This window comes from Marmota flaviventris, chromosome 6, assembly GCF_047511675.1.
Source record: "Marmota flaviventris isolate mMarFla1 chromosome 6, mMarFla1.hap1, whole genome shotgun sequence".
NCBI classification, from domain to species: Eukaryota; Metazoa; Chordata; class Mammalia; order Rodentia; family Sciuridae; genus Marmota; species Marmota flaviventris.
Genome location: NC_092503.1, coordinates 71,786,083 through 71,802,532, shown reverse-complemented (window position 1 = coordinate 71,802,532; position 16,450 = coordinate 71,786,083). Strand labels below are relative to the sequence as shown.

General features: G+C 38.5%; 1 protein-coding gene across 2 annotated transcripts in view; it reads right to left on the bottom strand.

Moving 5' to 3' along the window:
* Window positions 1–16,450, bottom strand: part of Mdn1 (midasin AAA ATPase 1) — a 148,117-nt gene that overhangs the window by 117,810 nt on the left and 13,857 nt on the right. For both annotated transcript variants that reach the window (XM_071613216.1, XM_071613217.1), the window contains exons 3-7: window positions 5,716–5,940; window positions 5,295–5,402; window positions 5,026–5,218; window positions 2,762–3,004; window positions 2,391–2,522 (exon numbers count right to left, since the gene is read on the bottom strand). In XM_071613216.1, the coding sequence (XP_071469317.1) occupies window positions 2,391–2,522; window positions 2,762–3,004; window positions 5,026–5,218; window positions 5,295–5,402; window positions 5,716–5,940 (901 nt within the window). The remainder of the gene's footprint in view (window positions 1–2,390; window positions 2,523–2,761; window positions 3,005–5,025; window positions 5,219–5,294; window positions 5,403–5,715; window positions 5,941–16,450) is intronic.

Genomic DNA, 16,450 nt, shown 5'->3' with positions numbered 1-16,450 from the left:
AATGGAGCCGGATAAAGAGGTAAAGTTCAGACATAGGGAATAAAAAGCCTCCAATGCTGGGCTAAAAAGACTGAGCTTTTTCATGACAAAAATAAGTATCGAGAGTATTTTAGACTAAGAAAAAACTTTTATTTAAAAAAAATGAACTGTGCAGCAATGTGGAATATAAACTGAAAAGAGATCAGCCTAGGGGAAATAAGAGTTACTCAGAGAAAAAACTCTATGTTACAAAGGCATGCTAGACAGATAAATAAAATGAGAAGCCCAGTGCTAAGGCAGTAGGATAGAAAAGAAGAGAGCAGGATAGGAAAGAAGTGGGATAGAAAGAAGACGACAAGTGAATAACGGATCTGGAAATTAAATGAGAAAAGAAAAAAACCTAGATGATTCTAGGTTCTGGCATAGTAACTGCAGGGCAGAAAAAGCTATTCTAAGAGAGAAGACAAGTACCAATTTGGACATCTTGAATTTATACTGGCTATGGAACATTCAAGTAGAATTCTTTTTTTTGGGGGGGGGGGGGGGGGTTGAGATAGGGTTTCATTATATTGCTTAGACTCTCTAGGGTTCAAGTAATCCTCCTGCCTTAGCCTCCTAAGTGATTACCACCAAACACAACCCAAGAAGAGATTTCCTTTTTTAAAGAAAGTCAATTAGACATATGGAGCTTATGGGTTTACAGGGGAAGTTTGTTAAAAAAGAGAGGGAGGGAGGGAGGGAAGAACAGAGGGCCAAAGCGGATTGTTCTAATTTAGCAGGTACTAATTTTTCTTAGCAAAATTATTTTATACGTAGCTAGAAGCTGAAGGGAAGCACAAAAGAATATAGGGGCAATTCCAGGATATTCCAAAACTTGAAACTAAAGAAAATCATCCTAAATATTTGTAAAAGGTAACTTTAAATTAATGGGTCAGAAATGTGGATGTAGATCAGTGGCAGAACACTTGCCTAGCAAGTGTGAGACCCTAAGTTGGATCTCAACACTGTTAAGAAAAACAAATAAGAAAACCTAAGCCTAACCACACTAAAATTTTGTGGTTTTCTTTTTTTCCTTAGGCAAGAGATGTGTTTTGTTTTCTTTTTTTTCCTTAATAGTTTTTCCAACCTGTAGTTTTGTTAACATGTTTCAGTATATATTTTGTAATTAGTTGTCACTACAGTGTTGGGGGGGGGGGGGACAACCCTTCTAAGTCTCCAGTAAACTTGGCAGAGTATGTCAACAATTTTTTTTTTTTTTTAATATTTGCAAAGCATATAATCCAGCAACTTAGAGAAAACAAACAGAGCTATTACTTGGGTACAGGCAAATGTCCATAGATTAAGAATATTCAGTATATTAACTTCTACAATGATAATTGGAAGACAAATCTAGCTGGCATAGTGGTGCATGCTTATAATCCCAGTTACACAGGAGGCCAAGACAGGAAGATCACAGGCCTGGGCAACTTAGCAAGACCCCATCTCAAAAAATAAAAAGGAAAAGGGCCAGGATATAGCTCAGTGGCAGAGTGCCTCTGGGTTTAATCCCCAATACAAGGGTAAAAAAAAAGACTAACTTACTCAGTTTGAAGATTCATAAATACTTATCCCAAAGAACTAACATTAGAGCATCATAGAAATACTAGAACAGATGGCAAGACATCAAAGTTAGCATCACAACTACTGTAGCTGAGATCTAAAAAATAAACCACAGATTTACAATTGTGTGCACAAGCACACACAAGGTAACCTGGTCAACTATTGTTGAGAAGTTCTAAAAATAACAAAATAATAATCAAGGGATCCTTGTATGTTCTTAAGTAAATACAACTTCACTATAATGATAATGAAATCCAAAAATGATTAAACCATAAACCTTCTGGAAACAAATGTGTTACCAGGAAAATGATCTGTACAAAATGAAACTCGAACTATAAGAATTTCCTAATGTTTATTAAGCACTGCAAAAGACCAAGTCAGAAACTGTTAATTTGATCTTTAATCTAGACTTGGGCAACACAAAAATGTACTCAGGTGTGGGACAGGGGCAGATGCCTAGGCATCATCATGGCCTACATGGAATATCCTTCATTTTATTTACTTTTCTTTGGTTCTAATTCCAAAATCTACAGGTCTAATGATTTTCCAGATAATGTGATATCTGAAAAAAATTGTCCATGAAGGCAGGCACTCAAAAAAGGATAAAATCAACAAGTACTTTTAAACTAGTTTTATTTATATTTCAATTTTATTTTTTTAAACTCTCATGGGTAGAAGTCAGCTCTAGTTCTGGGCTTCTTAAGAAACATCATTTTTTAAAAAATGAAACACCACCCCCAGTCACTATTAACAAATGACCTCAAAAACAGAAGAGATGTTATAGGAAACAGTGATTTAGTAAACTGACATACCACATCTAAGGGGGCATAGTCAATATCCTCCAGAAGAATCCAATGGCCCTTGGTGGCTGCCTGTGTCAGGGTGCCAGGCTGCCACACAAACTCTCCAGGAACATCTGTGCAGCGATACATCCCCAATAGCATCTGCAGAAGAAAAACAAAATAATTAGAGAAACCACACTCCTAATATGCTAAGACTACTTCCTTTGATTAATTCTGTGAATCATTCCATAGCGATGTCATCAATTAAAGTTTTCACAGATTGCCCCAACAGTCATGAGCAAGAGTATTACCCATTTTTATATTCCCTTAGCAAAAACAATACTTGAATGCCAATAGTTACAAGAATGCCAAACCACCAACGCTTGCCATTTCTTAATTACCTTACTGTCAGTCTGATCTCCAAGCTGGACTTTGAGAAGCTGAGGAGGCTTTCTTCTACCTGTCATTGAAGCTAAATGTTCAACTAAGGAAGTTTTGCCACATCCTATTGGTCCTTCCAACAACACAGCATTCTGAGAAGCCACTGCCAAAGCCAGGGTCTGAAGATTTTTGCAGACAGACTTAACCAGCACATAAGATCGAAGGGCCAGCTCTTGTTCTCGTGAAGAACTCCTATTACTAGCCTAAGGAGGAGACAAAAAACAAACAAACAAACAAAAGTCAGTGAAGAGTACTTCCCCTAAGGAAACAAGTTAATTTCTACAACACATAAACCTTGGCTAATAAATTAATTATAACAAATCTAATGTAAGAAGTATGTTATACAAAGTAAGAATCTGACCTTTCTTCTTTCCCTTCTTGAAGGAGGAGTACGTGTGAAAATGGAAGAAATTTTTTTAGTATTTATTTTAGTTATAAGGAGACAAAACACCTTTATTTTATTTTTATGTGGAGCTGAGGATTGAACCCAGTGCCTCATGCATGCTAATGAGTGCTCTACCTCTGGGCTACAATCCCAGCCCTGGAAGTAGAAATTTTTAACAAATTTAAGTCAATGTCTCTCAAAGTTTTAAGAAGCTAAAAATGTTGATGCATGGGGAAGTGGGCTCAGCAAACCTCATCTATTACTGCTGGGTTTGTGTTTATTTCCTTCCTCTCCCCATATTCTAGAACTTCATATCTAACATTAAGAATGCAGGGATTGGAGCTGGTCACAGTGGCACATGCCTGTAGTCCCAGCAGCTCGGGAGGCTGAGGCAGGAGGATGGCGAATTCAAAGCCAGCTTCTGCAAAAGCAAGGTGCTAAGCAAGTCAGTGAGACCCTATCTCTAAATAAAATATAAAACAGGGCTGGGGATGTGGCTCAGTGGTTTAGTGTCCCTGAATTCAATCCCTGATATCCCTACCCCCCCACCCCACCACCCCCACACACACACAAAAATAAAGAATGCAGGGATTGGGGATGAAGATAGGTGGTAATGTATACTCAGCACAGGTTGGACCCCTTCCCTCAAAAAAAGAATGCATTCATTGGGGAAATATGGACACCAAGAGAATATCATAACATTGTTAGATTTTTTTTTTTTTAAGGTATAGTAAGTGTTGGCATTAAGTCTTTCTTTTGGAGATAAATACTGGAATATTTATGAATGAAATGATATTGGAAAATTTTGCAGAAATATAAAGGAAACAACTGATTATGAATAGATTACTATTTAAGCTGGGTGAAAAGTATTTAAGGATTCATTATACCATTCTTCCTACTTTGGAACATGTTTGGCATTTTTCATTAAAAAAAAGTAAATACTATGTTTACTGGATAAATGTAGAATTTCAGTCAAAAGATGACACAGTTCTAAAGATAAAGTTCTAATTCTAGATAAGGTCACATTAAAAACCTGGAGGTACAGGTTTCTTAGTGCTGGTCATACAGATACATTCAATTTATGAATAATTACTTCACTAAACACTTATGACATGTACACTTTCGTATATGTATACTTCTATATTTTTTCTTTCTTTTTAATGCTACATGTCAGAAACAAACTGATGTTTTAAAGGCCTCAAGACTTGTTTCCAAGAAGAAAGTGGGTAGATCTGATCACCAAAGTGATGACTGAAGACTGCTAGAGAAAATCAGACTGTGTCCCAATGATTCTCCCAGCCTGTCTAAAGTGGTCTAGAGCCACAATCTTGGAAGAAGATCATTTCATATGGCAGCAGGGAAGAAACACAACACATACTGCTCTCCCACACAATGGGCAAAGAATATTATGATAGAACTAAGGACAGGAGTTCTCTCTATTCTAGCTCTGTCTTCGCCAGTCTTTGCAGTCCAAGGTTCTCCAAGTCATTCTGCTTTGTGTTTCATATATTTAGGATAACAAATGCTACTCAATTTCATACAATTTTTGTAGTAAACAAACAAGATATGTGAAAGAATTTTGCTTAAGTTTTTTGTTTTTTTAGTGCTAGGAACTGAACCTAGGGCCTTGCACATACTGGGGAAGCACTCTACTACTGAGCTATATATCCATCCCTCTTTTTTTCCCTTTGTTTCTTTTAATTTCTCCCTTGAACACTTTCAAAACTGGACCAGCAACTTGGATCACACCTGATTCATAAGAGCCCAACTAAGGAAGGAGCATACTCAGTGTTTCAGAGGGGAAAGGGAGCACATACCCTACTAATAATGCTAATATACCTGCTCTCCAGGGGCCGGAGGCTGCTTGGGCAATACCACACCACATACTGCTGTCACCCTGGAGGAGAGGTCAGCTGAAATAAGGTGTCCTTGTAGGTATTGCAGCTCCTTATCCTTATGCCAAAGGGAGGCTTCTGGATTGGCCAAAACCAAGGCCTTCTCTAAGTCCTGCAACTGGGCTTCTTCTAATAACCTGAGGGAAGAATCTCATCAATTATGTTATTGTACAAAAAAGTTACAGCAAAACCTAAAAGAAAGCTTTTGCTTACCTCAACCTGAAGTGGATCAATTCATCACTATTAAAAATCTTCTTAAGGAATGATAACTTGTGCTCTTCATTCATATAGGTGACCAAGGCAAGACAGTTGGCTGTGTACCTGGAGAAAAAGGAAGTACATATGTATAGCTGATCTGCAGTTGACTGGGAAAGAAAGAAAATGACTAGTCAACTGAACACTAGAGAATAAATGTGTTATTTAAGAGTAAATAAATCAATCATGAAATCACTTGATAAGAGCATGAAAAAGGTAGAACCACACTCACATCACCTCATTTTTTTTCTGAAGTGACACAAGATGAAGGAACGAGAGTAAGAACTCAAAAGCCACAAGAACAAAAACAACAGATTGAACATGGTTTCCTTCTCCTCCCTCACACTATAAGCAAAGGAAAAATCTAGCAGCTACTCACCAACGGACCAAAGTGTCATGGCTTCTGAGGAGGGGGACACATACACTCCAGTCCCAGAGTTCCCGGAACACAGAGTGCTCTTGCTGCAGAAACTTGTAGGCTGCTTCCATTAAGTCCCGAAGTTTCATCCGTCTTCGCCCATAGCGAACTGGATTAGCATCTGAACTCTCCAAGAAGAGTCTTTGAAAGACTGGGAAAGTGTCCTTGAAATACCTCAGGGCAAACCTTCAGAAAAAAAGAGTATTTTCATTGGCTGGTGGAAATATTCAAGTACATATCTCTACTCTGAGACAGGACTGTAGAACATAACAGAACTTTTAAGAATACAGGGAGGAAAATGCTAAAATTACCTAGTCCTATGACCAAACTGTTTAAGTTCAGGAACCACAGGACCATGACATGGGATAGCTGATTCAGAGGACACAAAAACCTAAACTGATTACTCAAAAAGTAGAGGGATTTATCGCAAGTATTTATTACTAAAAACGTACGCATTTCCAACAAACATTTACTGAACTGTCACTATCGGCCAGACACTGTGTTAATACCTGAAGATTCAAAACCAAAGAGATATTTTTCTTAAGAATTCTGCCATCTGATAAAAAGAGAACACTTACAAGAAAAATAAGAAGCACAAAGAGAAAGAGTTCAACTGAACCTGGGGAAGTTGAGAAAAGATGCTTTAACTGCATCTTAAAGAATGAAGAGGAGAACCTTGTGAGAGCATAAAGAAAAAGGACATTCCACTAAGATAAAACAAAAAGTTCAAAAAGTTGGTCATAGTGGTACTTGCCTGTAATCCTGGCTATGCAGGAGTCTGAAGTAAGAAGACTGCAAGTTCAAGGTCAGCCTGGGAAACTGAGCAAGACCTTTTCTCAAAATAAAATATCAGAAAGGACTGGGACATAGCTCAGTGGTAGAGCACCCCTGGGTTCAATAGCCAGCATCATACACACACAAAAGTTCAATAAGACATCTTCAGGAAACTGCCTGGTATGATAGTTGAAAACAGAAAGATGTTGATAGGCAGGAAATGAGGTGCTGAAGGAGGGCAAGGGCCAGATTATAAAAAGCTTGGGAGGCCATGGTAGAGATGCTGGGCCTTAAAAATTAAAATGTTTTCCACACAGCTATATTCTTCTATTAGAAATTCTAATAGACTTCATAAGAAATAGTGGCACAAAATCAGTCATACAGGCTTTTTATCTGTATACTCAAAAGGGATGAGTGACCCTAGGATTTTGAGTTGGGCTGATCAATGAACATCTTCCCCCAAGTCTATTCTGTGAAGACTGAAAAGCAGTTGTTTCTCCAAATGCCCAAGTCACAGCAACAAAAAAATCTCAAGGCATACAAAGAAGCAGGGAAACAGACTAAAATCAAAGGAAAAGAAAATTCCAGAAACAGGGATTGAGAATGGAGCTCACTGGCAAAAGCTCTGGGTTCAATCTCCTTCACCCAAAACAAACAAACAAACAAACAAATAACTGCACTGGTAACAAACTAGAAGTGTTAGAACTCTATAGGAGTAGAGATTTTGTATTTGAATGAAATTTATCAGTTTGAAACAAAATATCTTTGACATATTAAATGACAACCATTAAGAAAACATCTATAACACACAGACACACACAAAATCAAAACATGTCACTATCAAAAAATTCATGAAAACACTAAGGCTGCCAGAAAAGACCACAAAAGTTAGAAGACCTGCAGAAAACAAATAACAAGATAGCAACAGTAAATCTTTTTGCATAAGTGACCACTTTAAATAAAAATGGGTTAAACTCCTCATTCAAAACACATGGATTAGGCTGGGGAGTGGCATACACCTGTAATCCCAGCAACTCTGAAAGCTGAAGCAAGAGATCAAAAGCTGGAGGCCAGCCTTAGCAATTTAAGGCCCTATCTCAAAATAAAATAAAAAGGGCTAGGGGTGTGGCTTATTGATAGAGGACCTCTGGGTTCAATCCCCACTACCCATCCCCACACACATGTACAAAGACATGAATTAGGTAAGTAGAGAAAAAAACAGGATTTAATTATACGCTATCACAAAAAGATATAGAATGAAAGTAAAAGAATAGGGACAAAATATCATACAAATGATAACCAAAACAGGTCCTAATGGACAAAATAGACTTTATGGTACTGGGGACAGAACACAGGGCCTCATGGATGCTAGGCAAATACATTTCAACTGAACTACTTTCCCATTTCTTTTTATTTTCAGACAGGGTTTTGTTAGGTTGCCAAGGCTTGCCTCAAACTTGCTATTCTCCTGCTTCAGCCTCCTGAGTAGCTGGAATTACAGTTGTGTACCACTGCACCAGCACCACAATAACAGAACAACCAGAAGGAAACAGAGTACTTGAACAACACTAGAGACCAACAAATTAGACTTAACAGCCCTTACAGAATACTCCACCCTAAGAGCTGAATATACATTATTTTCAAGTACATATGGGATATTCAGGGATATCCCTGGACATAAAACAAGTTTCAACAAGCTTAAATGACTGAAAAGTATCCTTTCCTAATGGAATAATTCCTAAATCAGTAAAAGAAACAAAACTGGAAAAGCTAGACAATAGTGGAAATTAAGCAACACACCTGTAAACAATGGGTCAAAAAATGCATCACAAGGGAAATGTAAAAATACCTTAAAAAAAATGAAAACAAAAACATGACATACCAAAACTTTTGGAATGCAAGAAATTGTTAACAAGGAAGTTTAGAGTTATATACATTAAAAAAGAAGAAAGATCTTAGATTCATAACTTTCTTTACACCAAGGAGCTTGCAAAAGAACAAATTAAACATGAAATTAACAGCAGAAATTAATGAAATAGAGAACACACACACACACAAATCAATGAAACTGAGAGTTGATTTTTTTTTAAAGAAAAACAAAATGGCAAACACTTAGATTGAGGAAAAAGAATACTCAAAAGAACTAAAATCAGAAATGAAAGAAGAGACATTATAACCAATGCCAAAAAAATAAGGTATCAAAATGAAAACTCTGGCAGGGCGCAGTAGTGCACATCCATAATCTCAGCAGCTCAGGAAGCTGAGGCAGCAGGATGGTTGAGTTCAAAGCCAGCCTCAGCAAAAGCGAGGTGCTAAGCAACTAAGTGAGACTCTGTCTCTAAATAAAATACAAAACAGGGTTGGGGATGTGGCTCAATAGTCAAGTGCCTCTGAGTTCAATCCCTGGTAAATCCTTACCCCCCAAAAAAGAAAACTCTGAACAACTGTGTGCCAACAAACTGGACAGTCGAGAAAAAATGGATAAATTTCTAGAAACACATACAACCTACCAAGACAACTAGAAAATCTGAACAGACCAGGAATTAGGTAAAGAGAATGAATCATAAAACCTCCCAGCAAAGAAAAGCCTAAAACCAGATGACTTTACTAAAAATTCTACCAAACATTTAAAGAATGTTTACATAAGGTTTACAACTAAACATTATGAGTGATCCCTAATGTAATTAAGGATCTGGGTGATTATCACACTTAAATGTAGGTTTGTCTTTGTAACAAATGTACCATTCCTGTGGGGGATGTTGATTAATTAGGAAGCTATGCATGTGTGAGTAAAGGATACTTATGGCAAATCTCTGTACCTTCCTCTCGATTTAGATATTAAACTAGAACAAGATGGATGTGGTGGCATACTCCTGTAAACTCAGTGTCTGGGGAGGCTGAAGCAAGAGGATCTCAAGTTCAAGGCCAGCCCCAGTAACTTGGTGAGACCCTGCCTAAAAATTTTTTTAAAAGTGGGGCAGGGAGCTGGGGATGTAGCTCAGTGCTAAAGTGTACCTGGGTTCAATCCCCAGTACCAAAAACAAAAACAAAAAATGAATAGCTCTATTCTTAAAAATAATAATATTTTTAAGTGTATTCTATTTTACATCTGAGGTGCCCCCTTTCCAAGCTCATGTGTTATACAAGACCATAAGATTCAGAGGTGAAATGAGTATGCCATGAGACCCTTAACTTTTTATCAGAGCCTTAATCCAGATGAATGGGTTAAATGGGTGGTAACCATAGGCAGGTAGGATATGGCAGGAGGAGGTGGGTTATGGAGGAGTGCCTATGGGGTATGTATTTTGTCCCTGGTCTGCAGTGTTTCTCTTTCTCTGCTTCCTGGTTCCATGTCCTGAGTGGGCTTTCCTTCTCCACACCTTTCCACCATGATGTTGTGCCTCACCTCTACCCAAAGCAACAAAGATGAACATCTATGGACTGAGACCTCTGAAACCATGAGCCCAAAATAAATTTGCCTCCTCTAAAAATATTCTTGTCAGGTCTTTCTGTCACAGCAATGTAAAAACTGACTAACCAAAGGTTGTTTTTTTTTTTTTTTTTTTTTTTAATTTTAATAAAACTTTTACTTGAAAAGTGTGTCTACAGGGTTGGGAATGTAGCTCAATGTAAAGCACGTCTGACTAGCATGCATGAGGCCTTGGGTTCAATCTCCAATACCAGAAATAAAACAAAAAACAGTGTACAAGTTTTCTAAACTTGACTGTGGTGATAGCTGCTAATATATGAATTTTTAAAAAAAATTGCAAACTAAGCATGATGGTCTTCAAAATGTATGTATATAAATGTATCATATGTGTCCACTGTCTCATGTGTGCAAGAGTGAGAATGATGTCTATTGGGCTGGAGGTGGTAGCACACACCTGTAATCCCAACAACTCAAGAGGCTGAGTCAGGAGGATCACGAGTTGAAGACCAGCCTCTGCAACTTAGTGAGGTCCTAAGCAACTTAGCAAGATCTTGTCTCAAAATAAAAAATAAAAAGAAGGGCTGGGATGTTTCTCAGTGATTAAATGCCCCTGGGTTTAACCCCCAATACAAAAAAAAGAGAGAGAGAGACTTTTGGGAAGAAAAAGACACATTGAGTCTCAAAAGAGAAGGATCCATGAAACCTTGAAATGCAGAAAGCACCAATGAACTTCCAAAATGCAAAATATAGCATTCTGTGAGCAACCCAGCCCATGTCCTCAGCCTTTGGTCCTCAATGTTGGTTGCCTGTCTTTGCCTACAAAAAGTAACAAGATGGGGACAATGAGCAAACATTAGAAAAACTGGCTCAAAACTGTGTAACTCTTCTCTGACTCTACTAGTTCAGCCCCCAGCTATTGCTCTTTTATAAATATTTCCCCATACCAAAGTGTTACTGTCTTTCCCTCTGGAGATGATCCACATTCTCCTTTCAATGTATATTCCTAGATTTACCTCAAAAGGTTCTCAACCTCAAGATGGCCTCATTCTCCACCAAATGTGTATTTCTTACTTTAGCCCAAAAGACATCTCTCAAGACAGCCAAATTCTCCCTTGAATGTGTTGGTTTTCTTAAATAAATCTGTGTCTCAAGACTAAAATTATTTCAGTCACATATGCCAAGGACCCTACTTGGCCTGAATTACGGTGCCCCTCTCTAGGAACTTTTACAGTGACAACAGCAGTTATCTGCCGCAGTCTGGCTGGGCACAAATCACGAGCCACTCAATGAGGAACAAACTTTATTTCCAAACTCCACCAGCACACTCCACACACGCTCCCTGGGAACCTCCCTCTAACGCCATCCATGTGGCTCCTCCAGGCACACACCACACCAACGGGAAATCCCTCCTCCATGTGAACCCTCCAGGAATCCCCAGGAGATCTCCAAAGCAGCAGGCAACCTAGGCAGCAAGAGCCAGGGCCCCATTGCCCTACAGTAAAGGTCAAATATACAATACAATCAATCCAGCATCACAGCAATTATATATAGCTTAACTCAAATCATCATCTCAATGGTTCGCTGGCTGGCAAATGCCAGGTGTCATGACCGGCCATGGCTCTCAACCATTATCTTTGGAAGATAAAAATTCAGGGTGAAGAAAACCTTTCTTTCCAACCTTTGCAGTTCAAAGCTATAAATACAACAGCTATTTTGTAAAATCTTGGAGTACTTTCAAGACTGCTTGAATCTGTTTCCAGTTCTGCAATTCTAATCAGTCCCAAATAAATGTAATTTTCTTTGTTCTCCACTAGGTGGATTTTATTGTCAGTGAACAGAGCATTAACTACTTTTGGTCCCTCCTTCTGTTGTATGCCAGAACAACTACGCCCACATCCATGTATATAAAAGCATGCTCCATTCATGATTTTAAGAAGGAAGTGCATATTCTACCACAGCATTCTATCTGCTATTATTCACAAAGATGATGACAGGCCCCATCCACCACTGATCTTTCTAATCAGGGATGTCACTGATGTGGAGTCACATGCCTAGGACAAACAGGTGGCAGATAACTGAAGCTAAAAAATTAATCCAAATACAATCCAAATGAACTGTATCCTTAGAAATAAAGGTAGTCAATTTTATGTCTTCTTATCACCATAAAAGACAAAGCATATGTCTGGCCTGGGATGTGGCTCAAGTGGTAGCACGCTTGCCTAGCATGTGTGAGGAACTGGGTTCGATTCTCGGCACCACATAAAAATATTGTGTCCATCTAAAACTAAAAAAATAAATATATTTTTTTTAAAAGCGTATGGGTCTGATACAGTGGCATATGCTTATAATCCCAGCTACTCAGGAGGCTGATGCAGAGAAATACAAGTTTGAGGTCAGCCTGGGCAATTTATTGAGACCCTCTCTCAAAATTAAAAATTAAAAAAAAAGAAAAAAAATGGGGGGCTGGGTTGTGGCTCAGCGGTAGAGCACAGACCTAGCACGTTCGAGGCCCTAGGTTTGATCCTCAGCACCACATAAAAATAAACAAAACTACTGTGTCCAACTAAAAAATAAATATTAAAAAAAAGAAAAAAAGATATATGTATGTATTTCTTAGGAATAAGAAAAGAAAAATGACTTGAGTTTACTTGGCATACTATAGTAGGAAAACACATATATGGTCTTGGACCAGATTCCTGGCTAGAGCTCCTAAAATTCTGGTAATTTCCTAAGTGGCAAGAATAAAAAAGGTGAAATAATCATCTTTTGTCAATTGGGAGGGTGGGGGTTACCGGGGATTGAACTCAGGGGCACTCAACCACTGAGTCACATCTCCAGCCCTATTTTATTTTTATTGGACACAGGATCCCACTGAATTGCTTAGCGCCCACTGTTGTTGAGCCTGACTTTGAACTCATGGATCTTCCTGTCTCAGCCTCCTAAACCACTGGGATTACAGGCATGTGCCAACGCTGGGGGTCATCTTTTGTCATTTCTAACAACCCCTTCAACTACAGCTGGGTTTATGTTAATGAGGTGACTTTCAATAAGCACTTAAAGATGGGGCTGGTTGGCAGAAAAACTAACCCTATGATTCTCAAAGGAGTTTTTAGGCCAACCCCAGACCTCCAGGAAGGGAAGAAGGGTTGAAGGTTGAGTGGATCACCAATGACCAATGACTTAATCAATTATGCCTACATAAGGAAGTTTCCATTAAAAGTAAAAGAAGGGGGTTCTGAGAGCTTCTAGAGCATGTGGAAGTGCTGACAGGGTGGAGAAGCACAGAAGCTTTCCCTACCCCTTCCTGTGCATCTCTTCCATCCACCTGGCTATCCCAGAATCCATTCTTTTCTAATGCCTGATAAGTAACTCTGAGTTCTGTGACCCATTCTAACAAACATAACCCAAAGAAGACGTCAGAGAACATCCGATATTTAGCCTATTAATGATAACTTGTATTTGAGATTGGTGTCTAAAGTAGTAGAATGGGGGACTCTCTATGGGACTGAGCCCTTAACTTAAAGGGTTGATACTAATTCCAGGTAGATAGTGTCAGAAATAAATTGAATTGCAGAACACTTAGCTGGTATCACAATTAGTGGGTATGGAAAACACCCCATACATTTTGGTGTCAGAAGTGAAGTGTTATAATCTAATAATCCCAATTTTGTGTATTCTTTTGTTTTTGTTTTTTTTTTTAAAGAATTGGAACTGAAGTGTTGTGAGGGTATACAGAGAGAAAGAAACTTTTTCTTTTCTCCACTCCATCCCATTTCCATGTAGTGGTGAAGTTGCAGAACGTACACTATCTATAAATCTATGGCTAAAATCTGGAAGCACTAGTTTAATCGAGATAAAGAATGACTTGAGTTTACTTGAGTATTGAATGGATTTATTTGTTGTATAATTCAGTGCTAATTAGGAAACAAACCCAGGGCCTCTCACATGCTAGGCAAGGGCTTGAGCACAGAACTAATCCCCAGCTATGGATGACTTTTTGGAAAAAACAAAACAAAACAAAACAGAACCTTGAGGGGCTGAGTAGAGTGGCAGAACTCTGGCCTATCATGCATGAACCCTGGTTTCAATCCCCAGTGCCCTACCCACCTCCATAGACCATAAAACTTAACAGATATATCAGAATTGAGATGCACAAATTAGGAATGTTCTCAGAGTCCTGACAAAGAATTTATCAAAGAGTAAGAATAAGGGTGAGGACTCCAGATGCAAAAGTATTAATGAACAAGTAGCATAAGGGAAAAAAAGAATTGTTCCTCAAAGATACTATAAGGTGCCTCATAGAAAGCACTTGGCCATATAAAGAGTATCCACCTGGAAATAAAAGGCATTGGGAATGACTTTAGGGAGTGCAACTTCAACTGGGTTCCTCTTCTCTGGTCTCCCTTATTTGTTCTTATCCATTTCTTTTCATTTTCTCTTCCACTCTTCCTCACTCACACATTGTATTTAACTCATTGTAAATTGTGACTCAGGGTATAATATCAGTGGTAGAGACCTTGCTTAGCTTGTTCAAGGCCCTGGATTCAATGCTGACATCCCCAAAATAATAAATATATAAATGTATGTTTGTAAGAAATATAAATCTGTTTCCAGTTCTTTAAATACCCTACCATATTTGACCTTTTCACTCAGACGATGTGGCCCAGAGGTTAAGAGAAGAGTTGCCAGGGACAGTACCACACTCTTTGTCATACCAACAACTCAGGAGACTGGATTTAGGTCAGCCTCAGCAACTGGACAAGACCATGTCTCAAAATAAAAAATGAAAAAAAGGCTAAGAGTATACTGGGAGTATAGATCAGTGGTAGAGCACCCTGGATTTTATCTATATATTGCAATAAAATCCACAAAATTTAAAGGGGAGGGAGGCAGAGTTATCTATTAAATGAATATATCCTGTCTGAATGTATTAGGTAAAAATTTATCTTTACATGCCCCTACATGCATATATGGTGTTAATTTGGGGAGGTGCCAAATTTGGCACCTCCCCAAATTAACCAGCTGTTTTCCTAAAACTAAAAAGTGGAATTCCATTACACATCATCATCTATAGTTCTTTACAAAGGACTTCTTTCTTTCTTTTCAAGGTAGTAATGGGAATCAAACCCAGGGCCTTGAGCATGGTAGACAAACATTTCTACCATTCACCTATATCCCCAGCCAACTCTTGCTTGTTTTTAATTCACTCTATTATAGCATCTTTTGTACTCTGCATTTTATCACAGCGGGAACAAAACTAAAACAAACAGCCTTAGCAAGACAAAAAGAAGAAAACATAGGCATTTGCCTCATATTCATTTCCTAAGAACATAAAATCTGGGGCTTATGGGAAAATAGACCTAGTTAATCCATCACTTTAATGATTCTTAAACACAATCCTGAAGTATTCTACCATAAAGGCTTAACAGAAGTAGGAGTTCAAGTTACATAAAATTATAAAAGGAAGTTCCTCTCCCTTTTAGAAAAGTTCATGCAAATATAGCTCCCACCCAAATATCTGCAAGTCTTCATTTAATTTTTGGTCGTGGGGATTGAACCCAGGGGCACTTCACCACTTTGCTACATTCCCAATACTTTTTATTTATTATTTTATATAATTTTTTTAACATGCTGCTGGATCTTTATTTTATTCATGTATTTATATGAGGTGCTGAGAATTGAACCCAGTGCTTCACACACACTAGGCAAGAGCTCTACCACTGAGTCACAACCGCAGCCCTTATTTTTTAATTTTAAGACAGGATCTCATTAAGTTGCTGAGGCTGGCCTGGAACTTGCCATCCCCGGATTCAGCCTCCCAACCTGCTCGGATTCCAGGCATGCACTACTAGGCCCAGCACTTTCTTTCTTTCTTTCTTTTTTAATATATTTTTAGTTGTTGATAGACCTTTATTTTATTTATTTACATATGGTGCTGAGAATCAAACCCAGTATCTCACGCACGCTAGGCAAGTGCGCTACCATTGAGCCACGGCCTCAGCCCCCAGCACTTTCTTTATTTGTTATTGTTTTGAGACAGGGTCTGGCTACAGTTGCCCAGGTTGGTCTAAAATGCCTGAGGCTCAAGAGATCTTCTTGCCTCAGCCTCCAGAGAAGCTGGGTTTTCAGGCTTATGTCATCTTGCTCAGCATAAGAAATCTCATCCATCTAGGATGGTGTGGGAGCATCATCCAAATCTGTTTCATATGCATATGTTGCCAAATGATATAATCCTTAAGGACTGGGGGCATATCTTGGCCATTTTTCAAGACTTGTCTTGTTGGCCAAGACTCGAGAGAAACCCAGTAAATGCTTATTGAGCTGAGAGGTAATAAGTGGATTCTGTTGTGAGTATTCTCATACAACAGGATAACTGTGATTAGAGGGTTTGGATCTTCAGGTCAACTTATCTCTCTTCTTTCTGTATTTCCCTTCAACTCAGACTCCTAATTACTTCCCAGCAGAGAGAAAGTTCTAACACCTCAAGAAAAA